Here is a 23,733-nt window from a genome sequence, read left to right on the forward strand (position 1 = left end):
AAACTTCTTAAGCTTAACAGGCTTAAGTCGCTTATTTCAATTAGCCAAAATACATACTGAAAATGGATTTTGATAAATGAAATATGGTTTATTCTGATAATCATACAGATTATTGCTACATAATTTCTAAAAATTCTTATAGAAGTAAATATAACACATTTTATAGAACAACAAAAACTGTGAGATTAGCTTAATCCTGTTATAAGGGACTTGAGAAGTTTCGAGAAATTGGGGCCAGATGCGCCCTGCCTGCAAATGGTGGTCTGTAAACCTGTTTCCTAGTACATGCGGTAATACCACAAATAAATTTTTAAACCAAATCGTTGAATACCCCCCAATACACACTACGCTATGCTTGGTTGTGTACCGTGGCAATTTGGCTAGGGAAATCTCATGTTCATGAATTATTAATGAGGCAGTTTAATTGGTTCCGCAAAGTACTAGATGGTTTACGCTTGATATTCTGGCAATTGCCAGAGTTGAACCGGGTCCGCCTTCTCAGTACAATAATATGTGGCAATAGTCAAAACCACACGGCCACGGAGGCTACTGACACTGTAAAGTTATTGAACAATATTTATAGAGTGTAACATGCGAATTCATTGGAAGAAGAGTTTTCTCCTGCCTTATGCATATTCATTAAAACGAGACTTTGTCAGTCGATTATCCCACGGTATGTATGAAGTGTAATGGAAGAAAGTACCATGGTTGCAGACACTAACTAGGAATATGGATGAGCTCATTTTGTACAATTTCTAAACTTTATTATAATTCAATACCAACACAGCATCATAACAAAGATAAGCATGTAACTCGGTCTAGTATTGAAATACTAAGACCTTCAGATCCGACGATCTGATATAAAAAACATGCATTTGGTTTAACTTCTTAATCTACGTCATGCAAGAAACAATATGCATAACAAAATACACAGATTGTACATGCTTTGTAATTAGGTATTTAATGATTGCACTTATTACTCAGAAATGGCTACCTGGCAAGAGCCTCATTCAAACAGAGAGGGGACATTGTGCAAAAAACAAACCCATGCTAATGACAATAAATATATTGTACATAATAAATAAATTGTACATAATAAATATATTGTACATGTTTTTTTACTGTAGTTCCCTATGTCTTCTAAAAAGGGCACTGCTTCTTACTATACTTCAAGGGCTGAGAAAACATTTCATCTTTAGAGTCTACTTTTTAAATACAAATCTCAGCCAGATTAATGTGTTTATAACAACAGAATTGTATTGTTAATAGACCTAAAAAAATCTACCTGCATGTAACTAAGTATCAACTTAGTAAAATTTTCCAATTCAGATCTACATTCCTGGAAAAGTGGTAGTTTCATAATTATACATGCATATACAACTGTGAAGCATGCATGTTTCCAACAATAATCACAGTCAACTTCCTATCACAGATGATTATCAATATATGAAAAGTTCGCTGTTTTATATGCAATATGGTAACAGAACTGTTTTTGTCAGTGAAGTTGTTTCACTTGTATTTTCATATTGCATTTCACATTGACGAGGAACAGAACTAGAAATAACTGCTGTCCATATTGTTGGTCCATTAGTATAACTGGCAGGTTCTCCGCTAAGTGTATGACAGCAAATTGATTTCATAGCAACCATCAACCTGAAAACAAGAATTGCAATTTGTTACTAAAATTGATCTATAGTTTGGCACACACACAGTCATGTTGATGGATACTGAGGGAGTTGCTAGACATATAATCAGTACTAGTAAATATGATCTTTGTTAAGATTTTTACACAACGTTTAGTGAGTCAGCTTTGACTTCTTCAGGTTATGGTTAAAATCATTGACAACATCAAGGCTACTATGATACTATTTTAATTTTCTTGAAAACAAAGCACAAGCACTCTTAGATGGAGCATTACATGACAAGTAAATGATGAACAATTACAAACAATTAAAGGGCAATAACTCCAACATCTTAGATAATCTGAAAGTTTAGAAAAACTGAATGAACAGTCTAACCAGTACATGTATGTAAATAACTGCCTAACCAGTACATGTATGTGAATAAACAGCACAACCAGTACATGTATGTGAATAAACAGCACAACCAGTAACTGTATGTGAATAAACAGCACAACCAGTACATGTATGTGAATAAACAGCACAACCAGTACATGTATGTGAATAAACAGCACAACCAGTACATGTATGTGAATAAACAGCACAACCAGTACATGTATGTGAATAAACAGCACAACCAGTACATGTATGTGAATTAACAGCCCAACAAGTACATGTATGTGAATAAACAGCACAACCAGTACAGGTATGTGAATAAACAGCCCAACAAGTACATGTATGTGAATAAACAGCACAACCAGTACATGTATGTGAATAAACAGCCCAACAAGTACATGTATGTGAATAAACAGCACAACCAGTACATGTATGTGAATACACAGCACAACCAGTACATGTATGTGAATAAACAGCACAACCAGTACATGTATGTGAATAAACAGCACAACCAGTACATGTATGTGAATAAACAGCACAACCAGTACATGTATGTGAATAAACAGCACAACCAGTACATGTATGTGAATAAACAGCACAACCAGTACATGTATGTGAATAAACAGCACAACCAGTACATGTATGTGAATTAACAGCCCAACAAGTACATGTATGTGAATAAACAGCACAACCAGTACAGGTATGTGAATAAACAGCCCAACAAGTACATGTATGTGAATAAACAGCACAACCAGTACATGTATGTGAATAAACAGCACAACCAGTCCATGTATGTGAATAAACAGCACAACCAGTACATGTATGTGAATAAACAGCACAACCAGTACATGTATGTGAATACACAGCACAACCAGTACATGTATGTGAATAAACAGCACAACCAGTACATGTATGTGAATAAACAGCCCAACCAGTATCTGTATGTGAATAAACAGCCCAACAAGTACATGTATGTGAATTAACAGCCCAACCAGTACATGTATGTGAATAAACAGCACAACCAGTATCTGTATGTGAATAAACAGCACAACCAGTACATGTATGTGAATAAACAGCACAACCAGTACATGTATGTGAATAAACAGCACAACCAGTACATGTATGTGAATTAACAGCACAACCAGTATCTGTATGTGAATAAACAGCACAACCAGTACATGTATGTGAATAAACAGCACAACCAGTACATGTATGTGAATAAACAGCACAACCAGTACATGTATGTGAATAAACAGCACAACCAGTACATGTATGTGAATTAACAGCACAACCAGTATCTGTATGTGAATAAACAGCACAACCAGTACATGTATGTGAATAAACAGCACAACCAGTACATGTATGTGAATAAACAGCACAACCAGTACATGTATGTGACTAAACAGCCCAACCAGTATCTGTATGTGAATAAACAGCACAACCAGTACATGTATGTGACTAAACAGCCCAACCAGTACATGTATGTGAATAAACAGCCCAACCAGTACATGTATGTGAATAAACAGCCCAACAAGTGCATGTATGTGAATAAACAGCACAACCAGTACATGTATGTGAATAAAAAGCACAACCAGTACATGTATGTGAATAAACAGCACAACCAGTACATGTATGTGAATAAACAGCCCAACCAGTACATGTATGTGAATAAACAGCCCAACAAGTGCATGTATGTGAATAAACAGCCCAACCAGTACATGTATGTGAATAAACAGCCCAACCAGTACATGTATGTGAATAAACAGCACAACCAGTACATGTATGTGAATAAACAGCCCAACAAGTACATGTATGTGAATAAAAAGCACAACCAGTACATGTATGTGAATAAACAGCACAACCAGTACAGGTATGTGAATAAACAGCCCAACCAGTACATGTATGTGAATAAACAGCCCAACCAGTACATGTATGTGAATAAACAGCACAACCAGTACATGTATGTGAATAAAAAGCACAACCAGTACATGTATGTGAATAAACAGCCCAACCAGTACATGTATGTGAATAAACAGCCCAACAAGTACATGTATGTGAATAAACAGCACAACCAGTACATGTATGTGAATAAACAGCCCAACAAGTACATGGAAGTGCCACACCCACCTCATATCTCCCAAGTGCCCTGTTTGTTTGCTGCGCTGACACCTCCTCCGACAGGGCCCATAACTGCTGCAGGCTTGAAGAAAGGGACTCCAGGTTTGCTACTCCCTGAAATTTACAAACCAACAATCAAGTTTAAAAGACATAGGTTGGGAATTACTTAAACATATTCCAGTGCATAAGGAACTCTTATTATGTTCTTACATTTTTGTTTCTTTTTAGTTGTATTGCCAAGCAATAAGAACTCTTTATTCATCAAAAAGTTAATAATGCAAGCATCTGTCAATACATGTTTTTTGAGATCTGCTTAATGAACTCTTCATATCAACAGCAATATTTCACATAATCAACGATGAATTATGCACTCAAAATTTAAAGTTTAAGATTTTGCATTTATAATTGCATTGATTGTTGCTTTACTAAACAATGAAGTCCGCATAAACCCAGTAGACCAGGTAGACTTAATTGCTTAGTGAATCAGAATAACTAATAATACATCATTTCTTAGTGTTTATATGAATGCCTCTTGACTTTTTCTTTGCACATTGACAAGTTTGATAATAAACCAATGTATGACTAAGTAAAATATTAGCAGTCATTTTCATCCAACATTTTCAAATCATTTTTCAAGAAATCCAATTGGTTAAGACATAATCGTAAACACTAAGGTTTCATTTTTTAATGTAAAGAGGAGCTGTTTAAATAGACCCATACACACATAGCAATATATGTTCCACACCGTGTACATATGAGACTATGTCTATTTAAAATATCAGCAAGTAGCTTTCTCATTTATTTAGCATGACAAGAAAGCCAAGATGGCCTTGGATCATATTCACTAAAATTTTGAGTACCGTGTGAGTTTGAGGCTCAAGAAACAAAACTGTTGCTACAAACAGCTGTATGTTGCAAATAATCTTTTCTACCAACAAACACACTACTTTTGTCAAAGTATGTTATATTAAACCCTATAAACCATTAGGAATTCATTTTTCTGAGCTCAATTCTGAAACTCAGACTCAATTCATTTAGTGAATATGGGCCGTTTTAAATTGCACACCGAAGAATCATAGTTCTACATGACATTTTATACATGTGCTTTCAACCAACTTGGTGGAGAACTACCATTCTAATAACATGCCTAATGTCTACAGCAAAGTTAAGCAATAATTTATGAGGGACAAATTAGTTCACAGTGAGTACCTAATGCTCAGATCTGATAAAAACATACTGTATAATACATAGGGAATTTTAGGTGAGTTGGTTAATCTGTGTGGTTGTATCACTTTGTGTTGCTTGCGCTAAGCCATATCATATGAGACGGAGGGTCAAGTGCAATATGTCTTTACCCAAAAAACAAACAGAAGTGATACAATCCCACAGATAAAGCACCTTACATAAAACTTCTTTTATTTCATACCTTGAAAGTATTTTTACAATAAAGATGAAAATAATACTTCATTCCAAAACCTTTAATTCAACGACAACCATCCTTTTTCTCTCATGTTGTATTGCGGAAGTAGATTTGAGCATGTGCAATACGCTACTGTATGGTACTGAATCAGTTCACACAGTGTGTTAAATAAAATGTTCTTCAAGTTTCCATACTTTATGTTTATATCATGCAATATTTTAGATGGAAATTGGTATGAAAAAAAAGAATGTATATTCACACCATGTACCTTATATCTACAGTGAGACTGTTCTTATGTCTGTTCTTACCAAATCCCATGTTTCCTGTGCATTGAATGGTGAAAAATATAGCATCATACATTTAGTAATGCAGAACATTACTCAAGAACCGCCTGACAATACAATGAACACAGGGTCCATATTAACTATTGTCTGGAGTCTGAGCTTGATCTTAAGATTTCAGAGCTGTAAATCTTAATTTCACTGTAAAATAGTTATTTGGAGTGCAATACTGATAACAATTTCTACGAACTATTACAGATGACATGTTTAATATTTATTTACACATTTTTTGCCCCAAAAATATGTATATGTTATTTTGTTATATTTAAAAAATCACATTTCAAAGCTTGAGTCTTAAACTCAGCCTCAATATCATGTTAGTAAATATGATTCCCCAGGCCCCAATATCACAAAAATTCTCCAGTCAAATCTCAATATCAGTCTTAACTTAGTTTACCACAATAGCAAAGCATGATTCAAGATCTTGCACGTTTTTAATATTTTTTAAAACAACTTTCCTCAAACCATCATGAATGTGTTGATAAAAACATTTGTCAATATTTCAAAGAAAGCTTATTCTTGAGCCAAAAATATATCTGAGTAATTGTTAAAAAAAAATAAAAATAAGATTGTACTCAATAATGCTTTATGTTTCTTTCTTTGGAATCTTGGCCAATTGATTTAATCGTCACATTCTTTGAGAAAATGCACTGTTAAAAGGTGTACAAACTTCTATTAGTTTTAATAAACTGTAATGTTACCCAGTTTGTGGTAAAATTAGTTGAGCCTGAGATTGAGATTTGTTTAAGTATTTTTGTGATTTTGGGTGCTGAATTTCTTGATGATGAAGATAAAATACAAACTGTTGTAGAAACATCATAGAACTAAGAATGTACAGACAATATTAGTTAATTGATGTGTTTATATAATGAATAATGTGTATAATTATATGAATAACAATTTGCTGTTGATAATGTTAGTTCTTGTTTTTTAGAATGGTTACACACATGTAGGTACATGTAGGAATACTTTGCCCTTAGATGTTCTGTATATACTTATATACCCGTAGGAGTCTTGCAGAAATAACACTACTCACAATGGAACAACACAACACTTATACATCATTTGAAAACCTCAAATAGTATTACTATTAATGTTTACTGGAGCACAATAGCTTTTTGAATTTGCATATATATATATGTCATAGAAAGTGTTTCATAAGATCATAGTATATAAACTGTTCTATAAGCAAGTTTTAATAGAAGAAATATCTAAAGCGTAACTTCATGAAGATTACAAAAATAATACAATTGTACAATTCATACATTTAGACAGAAAATGGATGTTTAATAATTCACACCTCCTTAAAAGCAAAGGGAAAAGAGTGTTAGTTTTCTAAATAAGGCATTGCAAATTAATTCTTCTATATCTATCTCAACCTTTATATACCAAAATTTGCAGTACATTCATAAAAAAAACAATGTACATGTAGTTGGTCTCTGAAGAAATACTCCTCAACATTTAAAGTTTCAATATAACTCCCAAATAAGATGTACCACAATTCATTGCATTGTTTTAGGAAAAGGATGAAAATATCAGAAACAATGGTTCTTTTGAAGCATAACGTGATTAATTTGAAAGAAATGTGCAAGTAGTAAAAGTTTTATCACTCAAATTTTATATGTTTGTTATACATGTGTATTTATTGACTTTAAATATGAGTATTACGAAATACAGTCAGAATAATCTAAATAAGAATGTACAGCAAATATGATTATTACAAGTATTTCTGTGTGCAATTTTACAAATGAAAAACCCCTCAGTTATATATTTATGACTGTGCATGGACATATAGGTAAAGCAACTAACACCGATGTCTACATGTATACATGATTTAGACACAATGTTTAACATAAAATTAACAACCTCCCTTCTGTTAAATATTCTGGAGTATTATTTGGATCAGGTAAAGCAACTTTTATTTGTAAATTCATAGTGCACAGTTTAATGGGCTTTTAATCAAATAAATTAAATGTGATGCCCACAGTTTTCTACGGTCAGCATAGCTGTGATCTAATGACCCCAAAGTCAATAGGGATAAAAGTAACCATTACTAATGTGCATGTACCAAGTTTGAAGACTGTTTCCCTAAGGTGTTTAAGTTATTAATCAGAAATGAAACTGCCCAAATTTTCTACAGTTAAGGTTTCCACAACCTTTGATCTTTTGACCTGGAAATCAATAGGGGTCATCTACTGGCAATGACCAATGTGAATATCAAATAAAAGCTTACACCAAGTCATTCAAAGCTTTTGTTATCAGAAACGAAAGCATCCATAGCTAATCTATAAAAATCACCATGACTTTGACCTATTCGCTGCAAAATATATAGGGGTCATCTACTGACCTACTGATCAACATGCCTACCAAGTTTGAAGACTCTTCTCTAAGTTGATCAAAATATTTTGATCAGAAAGGCAAGTGTGAGCACAATGACGATGTACAAAGTAATCCCTATGTGTTGGTCATGCTTTGCAAAAAGGCAGAAGGGAGGATAAAAATTATGTTAAGGCTTTACATACAATAATTATATACATATTAAACACAAAATGTCATTGTCACTGCTACAGTGGTGCACTTGTACATGTATGCTTGTTGCAAAAGTACATACAACTGTGTTAGTATTCTTACCATTATATCAGCATCTTTTTTTACTACCGGTGGAGGATACCAGTCCTCCTCTGATTGCTAATTTTACAATCAGAAAATATGGTATATGAATATTATTACATATCATAATCAAAGCAGCTTTAATGAGATTGTCATTGTCTAATACAAGTAAACCAATCCACAGTTATAAAATTATCAGTAACAGATATCTACATAAACGTACCATTACAAATTCATCAACTCCATGTATATGATTAAAAAATATAGACTAAGTTTATTGACTATTTTGCTGAATTTAAAATCCAATGAAGTAAAACCAATGCACTTTCTTACAATTAATTACTAATAGCAAGGAATGAAAATGTTACATGAGAAAGATGATGAGAAATTACATTAACTGTATTAAATAGTATATATATATTTAAATAAAAATGGTAAATGTCAACCTGTTAATAACGGAGTCAAAATAAACTAAACAAAGATGAAGAAGTCAGCTTCCAATATACAATATGGATTTCCCCAAGAAAAATTATAATAAAATCCCTAAGTACATGCAAATAATGACTCCCAAGATTCAGTTTAAATTTCTGATAAAGAAAGCTAGCAAGATCACAAAATAACTCACCTCAACCTTTTTACGGGTAGTTTTGTCTGGGGTATCTGTCAACCAGGCCGGGAGTGGATTTGGTCTGGAACTCTGAAAAACACGCACCAAGGAATGCTTTGATAATGAGTAAAAAAAAAAAATATATATATTTTTATAAAAACACATCAAACATATTTTGATATGGCACCAACCTTACAGTTACAGAATACAGGCAGACAGACAGAAAGGTGGACAGAAGACAGGTTGATTGACAGACAGATGGAGGTGCTGCCAAGAGGTCAGATAGTCAGGTGGTCAGACAGACAAGTGGACAGACAGAGATGTTGACAGACAGGTTGATAGACAGATGGAGAGACTGCCAAATGGTCAGACATGTGTACAGACAGGGAGAGTGACAGACAGGTTGATAGACATATTGAGGGCTTGCCAAGTGGACAAACAGACATGTGTACAGACAGGGAGAGTGACAGACAGATTGATAGACATATTGAGGGCTTGCCAAGTGGACAAACAGACATGTGTACAGACAGGGAGAGTGACAGACAGGTTGATAGACAGATGGAGAGACTGCCAAGTGGACAGACAGACGGATGTATAGAGAGATAGACAGGTGGGATGTCAGAGTTGCATTTATACTCATGATAACATCTCATTTATTATATAAAGATTTTTTTTAAACTATTTAGTTTTTAAATTACTTCAATTTTTGTTTATACAAAACCTAAACCATAGTGTTCATTGGTCCAGTCCCTACCATCCAGTTAGTACCACATGATCAATAACATTTCTCTACATTACAATGTACCTCAGAAGATCTGAAAATCTTCAAGTCCTCAATTTTGAACTCTTTCCAAACTGGTGATGGCTGCTGTAGAATAAGTCTTAGTGCCGAGACATTCACTAAGTCAAATGACATCTGAAATATTAAAAGTTAAATATATGAACAAAATGCCAAATAAACAATCAAAGTTGTTTTTGATCAAAACCAAGTCATATACCTGTTATATAAAAGTAGGACCTAAAGCGCTATCAATAATTGAAAAGAATCTCAAGAAATATTTATAGTTACTATCTGACAGAGAATAATTGAGACTATAATTATACTGCTTTGTCTTATGCATTCTTTTTATATTGAACTGTATGTAACAAATCATTAAGTCATTAAGATATATTACCTGAGTTAGTTGGCAATCAATTAAAACCATACAACTAAACAGATTCCATGTGTTTAATGTAAGTTCTCTTTTTGAAAAACATTTGCATATGGAACTTACATGTATTTGTTGCAGCTTTAAATCAATTCCAAACAAAATTTACAGGAGTAATGTTATGAAAAATTTTTTTTTTTTTTAATTTGATTCCCTCAACAAAGAGATTGAGCTGTTCTTTAAGTTTGTTTTTTTCAAATTATTAATACTGTCAAACTCATTTCTATTGACTTTTTGTGTAAAAATGATGCCATTAATATAGGTATAAACTATTAAACTGGAAGGAAATATTCTACAAAAACTAATATGTGCAATGAAAATCCTCTATGTTTTATATGATTTTGTTTTAAAATAACATAACATTTTGTTATTTTGTATATTAAATCAGCATGTACATGATTATAGTCACATGGACCTTGATTGAAGAGTACAACTTCGATAGTAACCAACCTCATGTTGTCAGTGACAATTCTTCTACTCAATAATCATTACATCACAAATACCAGTCGTCGCTTGTGTTCAGAGAAATTCCAATTCAACAATTATTTCATATTATTGCCACACACCTCAAAGTTCATTGTACATCTAACCTGTTTTCTGGTGATTACAAAGAAATCCTGGGAACCAGCCTCCACATGTGGGCTGGGCATCAGTCGCATCTTCCGGACACATGTGCGCCACTTAACCTCCCCTCCTGTAAGTACAAACAAATTATTACTTCCCAAAACAATTGTATAAAATTATGATGTCAACTAGCATGGGGTGGGGTCTGAATGAAAAACTAAAGAAATTTACAAATCAATTCAAAAATCCAGCTAAATTAAGCTTTGAGTGAACAAAAACATGTTTTTCTTGGTTACAGCAATGTCACCGTACAACAAAGTTACCAAACTCACCGTAAAACGAAGTTACCAAACTGTTCACTATCGTAGTTTCAAGTTTGTTATGTATAGGTGCTTCATAATTTACAAGCCGTACACATCGCAGAATCTCAACCAAAGAGGTAACAAGAGCACCGCGGAGTGGGTGCCAACGCTCGTCTGATGAAATTCCAAGTCGAAAAGGGGGGATAACTCAATATTAATTAAAGGCAAAATTATATGACCTGCTATAAACATGCATAGTGTTAATAGGAACACGTGTAGCAAGTTTAATGTGAAAATGTTGAACGGTTTTTGAGTTATGAGGTAAGGTTAAAGTTTTTGGACGACGACGACGACGCAGACGCAGACGCAGACGCAGACGACGCCGACGACGCCAAGGCTATCACAATAACTCGACTTTTTTTCTTCGAAAAACAGACGAGCTAAAAATGTGCAATTTTAAAAGAGAATACCAATTCCATTAAAGTGTGAAAATGTATAAACAAATTTGAATATATGAATTCTGTGTTTTTACCATCTTTGCTGTCTTGAATCTTGCTTTTAGCCTTAACTGTAAGGTATGCTGTATAGCTGTTCTTGAAATGGATCTCCCCCACCTGAAAAAAGCACGGACACGCGAATTAGTAACAATACCATATTAATGGACAAGTGATCCAGTTATTTTAAGAGTTACTCGATCTAAAGTCACATCTAGGTTCAAACAAAGTATACTGCAAGAACTTAACAATGGAAAACAAAAGTTTATTAAATAAAAGACAATCAAAAGTATATTAAAACTAAATATAATTTTTTTGCATAACTTCTTTTATTTTAAAAATACATGTAACACAACTATTTTTTTCAATTTAACACAATACTAACATGTTCTTTCCACTCAGAACTATTAAATGGGAAATAACTACAAAATTGAACAATGAAATCCCTGTGAACATGTTGACAATTTTGTGCGCATGTGCTGCACTTTAACTGTCGGCAGGAAACAGTCAACAGTGCAACATGTTGATACTTACTTCATCAGGTGCGGGTTGAACAATTCTGTACCATAATCTCTAAACAAGTATTGCCTTGTTACACTCTTATAATTATTGTGCCTCACTGATTTTTAATTAATTTCAATGGTAATAAAAGCACCATTTTAAGGAAAGATCGGTTTCGTAGATTACCTACATTAAGTGTTGATGCTCATGCCACAGCTATATATCACATAACTGGGTTTTCCCATGCCGGTACAAACAAAAAGTGAATTTCGAGCTATTGTAATTCTTGTAACAGACCAATGACTCTATTGTTTCAGAAGTAACGTGTGTACATCAAAACGGTATTAATTTGTTTGTATCGGAATATTAGCTTGTGAAAACCAGAATATCTATACATGTCTTAAAATATTGGATCACCAGTATGATTCACATTTCAACTGACTTAGAAAGTCTAGTCATAAATTGGTTTTAAGAATTGTTCATTTAACAGCTCATACATGCGCTCTGGCTTGTATAAAGGTATTTCACGGTCCACTATTAATTAGCAAGGTTTTGTTGACTTTTGCTTACTAAACAATTAATTTGGAAGCGGGGCTGGCCCGTTTTATGCCATATTTATGGTCTAGTCAAGCAAAAGTGAACAACAACTTACATCTACATAGATGGGCAGAGCTCTCAACAAAAAGCAATATAAGAATTTTTCCACAAACAATGTCATAAAATATGAGGTACAAAGGTTTCTTTTATCATGCAACATTCTAATTCATGCAAAAATGTACATTGTTAAAACACTTCCATTCTAAATAAGGAGATTGAAGCATGTGAAAAATAGATGATATTTATTCAGATCAGGAGCACTGCTAAAGTATGACAATGCACTTTAAATGCCTTCATTTTTATCAAGGTGGATTAAACATAGTGCAGCAGCAAAAATAAAATATACATTACTGGTAAAATAAAACCATGTAATTAAATATATCACTACTGTATGTGAAAATAAATATTGAGTATACATGTACATACCTTTCTATTCTGTAAAATTAATTAAAAGACATTTAAACTGATGTTAAAAAGTTGCATGATAAGTTCCAGAAATTTGACCACTGGCCAGCCTGCCCATGTCAAACTTATTAGAAAGTCATAATGTTGCAATTACCGGTAATGGTTTCCTTCAAGTCCCTAAACAATATTGAAAAAGCTGCAAAAAATATTGTTTTCAACTTACACATCTTCATATTATAACACACGTGGGTTGATTGTTCAGAACTTTATTAAAGTTAACAGGTAAAAAGCTATACATGGCATACGTTACATTATATCTGACAATAAACAAATATTGACTTGACTTCAACAGCGTACTTCAACAGCGTGATGAATAAAATAGTTGTCAAGTTTTAAACGTTAAATTGTTGATGATATGTTCATATATTTAAATAAAACACAAGAACAACTGAAACAGTTGTCTTAAATCTTGTAAGAAGTACTGCAGATCACATAACACTTTGAGAAAAGAAAGTATTTGAAAGTTAACAATGATGACAATAACAACGTCGTTAACTTAACCAAAGTTCTGAATATTTAAACCATTGTCTGTTAAGTATCTACTGACGATATTAGTATTTTTATTTTCTTTCTTGGCAATATATGAAATTCTGAAACATTCAATTAACACCATGATTAAAATCATTCAAGCCCTGAAGGATTTCTGGTTAATTTCATAAGTTATTTGACAACACCTAGCCAAAGACAATAGCACAACATTGTTGTTTTTTACTAAACCAAAGGAGGTACATATATCATACATAATTAAGATTAACTGAGGTGCTCCATGAACAACACATTACAAAATAATATTTTCACTGTAAAATTCAATACAATTGTATTAAAACATGGTATACTATGCATATAATGCACAACCACTAACAACACTGGATCTCTTCCTTCTTGACATATGGGAGCCGAAAAAAAAGAAAATTCATTATGAGAATGTTCAAGAAATTAATAGAAGAACACTAAGAACTTGAAAAGAGTGCACTATGGAAATAAATTCATTATGAGAATAAATTATTTCAACACAAAGTTGTTGAAAATAAAAGAAGATCATCAAAATAATTTGTTAGCAATGAGAACAAATATGTCCGTTATGTTACTTCCCTTTTAATTATAAATTTCATAGTCTGAAATATGGAACCAAAAGGACATGCTGGCTAATTAGTGTTAGACTGATTTAATTCATTAATTGTGGAGTTTATTTCTGTCAAGAAGGAAGCCTTTAATGTACATGTATCTTTATTTCTTATACAAATCAATGTTTACCTATGAATTTCAGGCTAAAAGGTTTAATAGCAAATTTGAAAAATATTTTGTTTAATGGGAATATTGATCACTACTTGGTGCAGGATAAACAACAAAAGCTTTATCTACATTGTAGTTTCTTCCATTACACTCTGTGCAATTACTTACCCTTTCAACTTCATCATTTTTTTTGGCTTTTGATTTAGATTTCAATGACAACTGGCTTTTCTATTGAGGAAATAAAATGAGTTACCTTTAAATAAATATTTTTATCATGAAACATTACGGTAACAAATTAACAAATATGACTTAAAATGCAATGCACCTGTAGCATACTATGAAGTTTATTTTCTTACAAAACATTGGTCAAATTCAGGTAAATGGATTGATTGAACTGTATGAACACAAGACGCATGTAATTGATAGTTTGCAGGTTTATCTATGATGATTTCCATAAAACAAGAGGCCCAAAAGGGCCTTTGCTCTACTGGCATGGCTTTTGTGGTCATATCAATCCAGAGCATGTATGTATGGGTAAAAGGCAACAGACATATAGTTTATGTTTTGTGTTTGGGTTACCTGAAAACGTAGAACGTTCAACATCTGAGCCCAAAAAGTATTGTAAGCAGATTAGTTGCATGAACTATTTTAATATGTGCCAAGTAAAAGTCATCTGAGAAAAAAAAATGCTTTCAAAACTGAACTCATAGTAAAAATTTCTGTAGTTTTAAAAGTTAAAAAAAGTTGGTCAAAAGGTCAAAGTCAAGGGCATCCTAGGACAACATTGATCAATTTGAACAAACATTCACAATCAATTGTGCTGAGATGGATGCACGAACACACAAAAAGAATTTCAAACCTTTCCAGATTTATGTTTACCAAACCTGTGAATCCTGGGTGTGGCCAGTAATGACACCAGGTGCATAACTTAAACATTCACAACCAATTTTGTTAAGATGAATGCGCAAACTACAGAACTTAAAGCTAAAAAATGGCCTTTGGGCTTTCAACAAGAACAAGGCAGAGCAATTCACAAAATCGACTGCAGAAGCAAAAAGCAAATTGTCTCTCAAAATCCTAGACTTGCAAATTGTCTCCATTAACTCTAGACTTGAATTTACATGTACATGTAAACTTGGCTAAAAATAGAATTCGCTCATGCAGACCTGGCTAAAAATAGAAAGCATTTCTTTAAAACTTTCATGGCCCATAATCTAGGCATTTATGGGTGGATCTGGCTGGTTTTCGAAAGGATCCCAGCTGTAATGGATATATAGATACCGTTCAAACAGAAGACGTTCAAAATGCTGATGATATTGAACTTGATGTTGAACAGAACGTACATTTTGAGCCCACTGAGATTAATATGGCGTCCGTTTTGCTTGAAATACGATCTGAAGTTAAGTCAATAAACTGTAAGTTCGATGGTCTTGAAAAATCCGTAAGGGAGGTAAAACAAGAAAATAGGATGATAAAAGAACAAAATGACCAACTAAGTAAAACAGTTAACGTTTTATCTTGCGAACTTAAATCAGTGCAGGAACAGCTCTCAAAAAATGAGAAAAAACACGAAAGCTTGGAGACGCAATTACGTAAAAACAATCTCAAATTTTATGGCTTGGCACATACTCTTGGCGAAACAATGGACCAGACCATTGAACAAGTTAGGAAATACATATCGGAAACGTTAGGTCTTACACATGAACGGTTTGAGTTTCAAAATGTTTACAGGATCAGCTCCAGTACCGACGGGCCGGTTCTTGTAAAATTTGATAAGTTGTACCAGAGAGACCTAGTGTTAAAAACTTTCCGTTCAAAGCGTAAATCTGGGGTAATAAATGGACGAATAGTTGAAGATTTACCGGCAAACACCGTTAAAGCTCGCACCGGACTGTATTCCTTCTTACAAGACTGTATAAAGGACGGCAAGAAAGCGTATTTTAAATATGATAGACTTGTTGTAGACAATCAAGAATACGAATATGATTTTGTTGAAAGAAAGCCAGTCTTGGTTGCGAAATAGGAATCAGGCCGAGGCCCAGAATATGTTGATGTAAATAGATGTTCTAATAATCTTATTAACATTACTTCACTAAATATACAGGGCTTAAAGAAATATTTAACCTCCTGTGAGATTATAAAATTTTGTTCAAGGTATGACATCATAAGTTTCAACGAAACATGGCAAACTCAAGAAGATGAGTTTAATGGATTTCTTGATGGCTTTGTGCGTTATAACACATTTAGAAACTGTTGCAATAGGCGTGGATCAGGTGGTGTCGCAGTTTTCGTAAAATATTGGGTTGCTAGTTATCTGACACGGATATTTGAAACGTTTGAGGATTGCGTTATTCTGCATATGTCAGAGTCTTTAACATATCTCCAAAACGAGATTATTCTGATTTTCACTTATGTTTCACCTGAACGATCACCTATATATGATACTACCAATATAAATGGAAATACTTATCCAAAAAGGGCGGTCGTTTCTATGTATTTTACGTCGACTTTCTTAAAGCATTTGATGGTTGCTTACACAATACACTATGGCAGTCAATGTACAGATCGGGAATTCGTGGAAAATTTATAAATATTTTTAAATCAATGTATGGGCAACTTGAATCGTGTATAAAACTCTCTTGTGGATTAACTGAGTACTTCCCCTGTGAAATAGGGACCAAACAAGGATGCATCTCGTCGCCCGGAATATTTTCACTGTTAATGAATGATCTCATAAACGTACTCAAAGAACATTCACCAAATGGAATCTACGTCACGGAGGAGACGAGAAATTTGTATGCGTTTATGTTTGCGGATGATGTTGCTAGTTTCGCAGATACAGCCCGTAATCTACAAGCTCAAATTAACCTTATCGATAGGTTCTGTGACAGCACAGGTATGAACATTAATACGGACAAATCAAATGTAATGGTTTTCCGAAACGGGGGCACATTGCGGCATTATGAAAGATGGTGGTACAGGGAAATACAACTTGAAGTTGTGTCATCATATAAGTACCTCGGCTCATTTTTTACGCCTAAATTAAGATGGACTATGACAACCGATCATCTTTCAAAACAGGCAACGAAAGCAATTTCAGTTATATTCCGCTACCAAAATCATTTTGGTCATTTTCATATCAAAGATGCGTTTAAACTATTTGACTCTATGGTAACGCCAATTTTATGTTACTCGTCAGAAATTTGGGGATACAAATACTGCCAGAACATAGAAAAAGGTGCATTATAACTTCTGCAAGAAACTGTGTGGGCTAAATAGAACAGTTTCAAACTTTTTTGCTTTGAGCGAGTGTGGTAGACTACCAATGCTGACAATTTATCTTCCAAAATGTGTTAGATATTGGATCAAAATTATGAACATGACCAGTAATAGATATCCACGTCAGTGTTACATTATGCTTTTGAATATGGATAATGCTGGTCGTAGTAGTTGGGCAACACACATTAAAAATATCATATTTGAACACAGCTTTGGATACGCATGGATAGCGCAAGATGTTGGTCAACCAAACATATTCATGAAAATGTTCACGAACAGGTTGAAAGACTGTTCCATACAGAACTTGTATGCAAATATTGAGTCGTCACCAAAAGCTGAACATTATAAACACTATAAAACTCTTGTTGACCCAGAGCGTTATTTGTCAATAGACCTACCATATCCTTGGAAATTTTTTTTGCAAACTTAAGATGCTCAGGTCATACGCTTATGATAGAAAAAGGAAGACACTTGAATATTGCACGGGAAATCCGATTCTGTCCATTATGCTCGAGTACTGGTTACAATGTAATAGAAGATGAGTACCACTTTCTTCTGGTCTGTCCTTCTTACGATGGTTTACGACGTGAACTGTTCCGGACTACCTGGCTCACTCATTCAAGCTTTCAATTGTTCAATAATATAATGTGCACTGATGCCACTAGTGAGATATTCTCGCTAACTAAATTCGTGTATAAAGCATTCGATTTGAGAAAGCAACTGATCTTACACAGATAATTTATTGTACAACTACTAATACATGAAATGGAACTATCTACCGGTATATGTATATGTGAGTGTGTGTGTGTGTGTGTGTGTGTGTGGTTATATGTTTACATATATTTGTATATGACCATTACTTTGATATGCTTGATTTGTGCAACAACATAAAACATGTTTTATAAATATCCAATATAGTTCATATTTGACGTACTAAATACTACAATTTGTTACATGTATTCTGGGCTGGTGGCCTTATATTACAATAAACACAATGTTATGTTATGTTATGTACAAGTTTCATCAAGATACAATCAAAACTGAAGACTGTATCGTGTTCACAAGCAATTGTTTACAGACGCACGGATGCACATACTACGTACACATTACCATCGCATAAGCTCTTCTGGCCTTTGGCCAGTAGAGCTAAAAATTAAATGCAATTTATGCACAAAATAGATTCCCGATTGCAACAATAATTTAAGTGTTTAATACAGAATAGCAAGTGATTTTACAGTCGAAACCCATTGGCTTCCATTCCAATATATAAGGAAATTGAATAATGTAAAAAATTGATGAATATTTATTCACATCAGGAGCACTGCTAAGGCATGACAATGTACTTATTGCCTTAATAATTTTCTATATAGGCGAATTTAACTTACTGCAACGGCAAAAACAAAATTTTTTCCTTAAAAAACATTGGTAAAGTTCGGGAAATGGATTGATTGAATTGTATGAATGATAGACACATGTAATTGATAGTTTGCGGGTAATTTGTGCACAAAATAGATTCCCGATCGCAACAATAGTTTAAGTGTTTAATATAGAATAGCAAGTAATTTTACAGTTGAAACCCATTGACTCTATATAACTTAGTTCGATTTCGTTGTTGGCTCAAACTGGATGTAAAGGACCAATTTTGTTTTACTCTTTGTAAGCATTTCCACTTGGCTCGATATTCACGCAGCTGGAAGTATTTTGGCCTGTCCGGGCAACATTGAGCCAATAGGTTTTGACTGCAGTTGTGCACTGATATTGATAGGTTCTATGTGCTGTTTGTAGGCAATGTAATCAATAAAAAATGGCTGCCGGCATAATTGACTGTTCAAATGGCAATTGGGCTAGTTTCAAATTTGGAAAAAAGTGAAACTTTTGTGGAATAAGTAGTAGTTGGTTGGTTACTTTACTTTTTAATATGGTGCAACTGGAACTTACTGAAATCTCTGTGTATTATATAAATGGTAAATGTCTTAATGATGATGGTAAACACTTAAAAAGCAATCCAGACAGCTTTATGGTCAGTCCTGAAGGTTTCCATGACATAATTTTTGTCAGGCATATTTGAGATATATAATATGTATTTATTATGGTTCAAGTCTAAATGGTAGTCAGTGATTTCACATAGAAGTGAAGGCTTTAGAGTGACCATGTACTCCTGAAGATTATGAAGGTTTGCACTTGGCTTCAGCTGGTCAATGTTAAAATCATCAAGAGATCTCAGTGTCTTGTTATTGGCTGGAAGTTGTGTGAGGTGATATAGGAGACCAGTAACCTAAGCATTTCGTCCCTAAGAAATAAACAGTGAGAAGAAGTTTGTTGGAGACCACAATGTCATATGAACAACTTGACCATGATTTATTGTGCTGATTGGATACTTCAAAATTCAATATGTGGTTTGACGTTAATGATTATGCCATTATGTGCCAACACTGGTATTTTGTCTGGGTGATTTTGTTAGTAAAGCCATGGACCTATAAACCATGGATTTGCAACTCTCATCTGTGTTAATGCGATAATCTCAAACTCACGCGTGCAGCGGGATTTCATTCCGAGATCTAACCGTGTGGTCTTTTTCGAGACGTTCGACATCGGCCGAATATATACATGTAGGAAAACATTAATTAAAATTGACTCAAATGTGCGGTACTTTCATTTGAGTTGATAATAGTCCAATTGAATCTGATTAAAATAACAGTTATTAATTATAATTAAATCTATAACAAACAAGGCATTATTAGCAGAGTTGGCGGAAATAACCGAAGATCGCCGTTAATCACCGATCAGAGATTCGGCGGAATTTTCCGATATTTGCCGAGTGCGCGTTAAGGGTTGTGGGTAAATTATAACACAAGACCAAGTAAAATCAAGCCAATAAGAGTGATTAATATAATTTTTTATAACTTTTTTCACTATTATTGTCAAATAAATATGTTTAAACTAACATGCAAAGTATTCTGACCAAGTTTCATAGCAATGGGATAAAAACTATTGAATTTAAACCAGGGAATTTTTAATGCAAAAAATTGTTTATGACACTTATTATCTGTCAAACCCTTCGTTTTTCACCCTTCTAATACCAGTAATTTTTAGTTTAAAAATTGGTGAACAACAACAGTTATCCTCTTCATGGAAATTGAGTTAAAAAAGTTCATTAGGTTGAGATTTATTGCTTTTCTTTATTTCATTGATGCTCTACATTCATTATCAACATTAAATCCACATAAGATCTGTTGCAACAGCAAAAAAGAAAATGTCATTATTGCTTACCATGCTAACGATTAATAGCAGCAATTTAACTTTAAGACCAAGATTTAACATATTACCTCTGGGTTAATGATATTTGACAACGAAACATCAATTATTCTGCAACCGGAATGGAATTCTGATTTCAAGTCAGTCAGAGTGATGAGGACTGGGTTCTTAATTGTGCAGTGCAGCGGCCTTTCCGCCATTTTTTCTCGTCTAATTGTTTATTTGAAAACTATATTAATTTTACATTTTTGTTGCCAAAGAAGCCCAAAATAAGACCTTGACATTCCGTATTTTAACCCTAAGGAAAATTAACGCAAGCTTGCAGGTTACATTCAACTATTAACTAGAGTGAAGTTTGCAATACATATCCTGCAGGACGAGGACCCGTACGTATCTCGACAAGATCAATATCAAATAAAAGTACATTTATTTCCATGTTTCGTGTAACTACTCTTACTTTTTATAGAATTTCATTTCTTAAAAAAATACACTAAAATGGAATCTGATATATTGATTTATGTATTTGTCTGTCAGGTTGATTTCAAAATTGGAACATTCGGACTATGAAACTTACCTCATGTTGGAACCTGCCCTGGATGACTCAAGAGATAAAAAGAAAAGATTATGTCGCCAGAAAAAAGCATATTGAAAAATTGTTAGAGGGGGGTTACATGTTCCTAGCTGCATTGAATAACAGGAATAACAGGAATCAGTCTTCTTGTAGTTAGATGGAAGTGGATCTTGAAACGTACATTTTTACATTCCAGTTTTAACCACGTTTACCACATCATTTTTTTTTTAAACCGAGCAATTAGTGCTCGTTTGAGTAGTTTCATTTTGTTGCTTGCATCGCATTACAAATAAGAGACCATTGCATAGATCATCACTACGTCACGCAAATGACTGACGTCGTATTTACTATTAAATAAATTTTAGTATTCGGTTTAGTATTTACATTATATGTAAAATGTAGCATCCAAATTATCTCACAGTTATGGTAAAATCGTAAAAAAATGCTAATTGGCTTTGCTGTTTTGTATTGAAAGAACGAAATTGTTGTGACTTTTGTTGCCAGACCCTACCCATATCAAGTATTTTTTGACGCTCTAAACGATTATTTAATAGTACGAAGTTTTACATCGGTTTCACGTTTAGACGATATGTTGTTGTTGTCAGTTTAATATTTTGTGTTTATGGAAGAAACAATACAACTATTTTTTTAGTGTTTTTGTTGTTTTGTCGTTGTTGGGCCGGTGAAAAAAATACAAAATATGTCTGAAAATGCTTTAAGGGCCTAAATCCGTTTGACCAATGCCGACAGCCCTGATATGTCAAGGTAATCGGTTTAATAAATCAAAGTCTATTTTAAATATATGAACTTTGTTAACGTACATGTCATGTCTACGTACTTTCTTTTTCGGGAGGGGGCATGTCAGAATGAATAAAGTCCACATAAATAACAACCAGTGTAACTCTTATGCAACAGTCAAATGTAACCACGCCCCCTCAAGTCCGGGGAATAGCAGACTTTGACTTTCGGTCCAGCCAAGCCCGGGTAAAATCCCCGCCCTGCTGGGACGAACTGCTGGTAAATCCTCGCCGAATGCCCCCGCACCCAAGGGACCCTAGTTGTTTAAGCAGCCCACCGCTTCTCTTAAAGTCTTAAATGAAAACTACAGTCTCATATCGGATCAGGCAAAAATCAGTTATGTTTTTTAATAATTTTACATAAATATAACTAAAGATATTGGTGACAAAAACATTACCCTTGACGAAAACCAGATGAATCCACTAAATATTCATGAAAAGTTCGTACCAATTAATCTCATCATCTTCACCAGTAAACAAATCAAATCTATGAATGTCAAAAAAGCAACAGGGTATGATAACATGTTAGTCAACATGTTAAAAATCGCTGTCCCAGTCATTGCTGAACCATTAACAAATATGATAAACAGATGTCTCAAAGAATCTTCTTTTCCTAACAACATGAAAGTAGCTCAAGTTGTTCCAATTCATAGGAAGAACAGCGTACTTGACAAGAGCAATTATAGACTAGTCAATTTGCTACCAGTGATGTCAAAAGTGTTTGAGAGAGCCATCTATCAACAGGTTATGAATCATTTTTAAGAGCATATTCAAACCTTATCTAAGTGCTTTTAGACCTGGATTTGGATGCAAAACAGTTCTTCAGAAAATGTTGAGGACTGGAAATATTTTCTAGACAAGAACCAGTACCTAGCTGCCATATTAACAGATATCTCAAAGGCCTTTGACTGGCTACCACATGATTACTTCTACTGAAAATGAAACACTACAATATATCAGAAGCGGCAACTCATTCAAAAGTTATTAATCTGACCAGAAGCAATGTGTCAAAATAGATCATGTTTGCAGCAACTTTAAGGAAATGATCAAAGGGGTGCCACAAGGAGGTATTTTAGGACCGGTATTTTTCAACAACTTCATAAAGGACATGTTTAATTTCGTTGATGAAAGCCAGTTATATAATTATGCTGACGATAACACTCTATCTTATGCCAGTAATTCAATATGTGATTTGGTTGAGACCCTCGAAAATGACAGCATGCATTTCCCTAATAGACTGGTTCTCAAAAAAATAAAATGAAAGCCAATCCTGTTCCAGGCAATAGCCCTAGGTCATAAAACACATCAACAAAACCGCAAAACACGTTTTAAAAGGATCGAGGCAATTGAATGTCT

At 33.8% G+C, this 23,733-nt stretch overlaps 1 protein-coding gene across 3 annotated transcripts; it reads right to left on the bottom strand.

Moving 5' to 3' along the window:
* Window positions 1–748: 748 nt before the first annotated feature.
* Window positions 749–21,290, bottom strand: LOC128218068 (nicolin-1-like). Of its 3 annotated transcripts, XM_052925598.1 has the most exons (9): window positions 21,081–21,290; window positions 14,644–14,703; window positions 11,718–11,799; window positions 10,910–11,013; window positions 9,917–10,027; window positions 9,130–9,201; window positions 8,526–8,582; window positions 4,143–4,247; window positions 749–1,653 (listed from the first exon to the last, which is right to left on the bottom strand). In XM_052925598.1, exons 1-9 carry the CDS (start codon window positions 21,207–21,209, stop codon window positions 1,612–1,614), a joined length of 762 nt encoding a protein of 253 aa, XP_052781558.1. In that variant the 5' UTR covers window positions 21,210–21,290; the 3' UTR covers window positions 749–1,611. The 3 variants fall into 3 exon arrangements, with proteins under 3 accessions (XP_052781558.1, XP_052781560.1, XP_052781559.1); XM_052925600.1 differs by lacking the exon at window positions 14,644–14,703; XM_052925599.1 differs by lacking the exon at window positions 8,526–8,582.
* Between the last annotated feature and the right edge of the window lie 2,443 nt (window positions 21,291–23,733).

Source organism: Mya arenaria, chromosome 14 (assembly GCF_026914265.1).
Source record: "Mya arenaria isolate MELC-2E11 chromosome 14, ASM2691426v1".
Lineage (NCBI taxonomy): Eukaryota > Metazoa > Mollusca > Bivalvia > Myida > Myidae > Mya > Mya arenaria.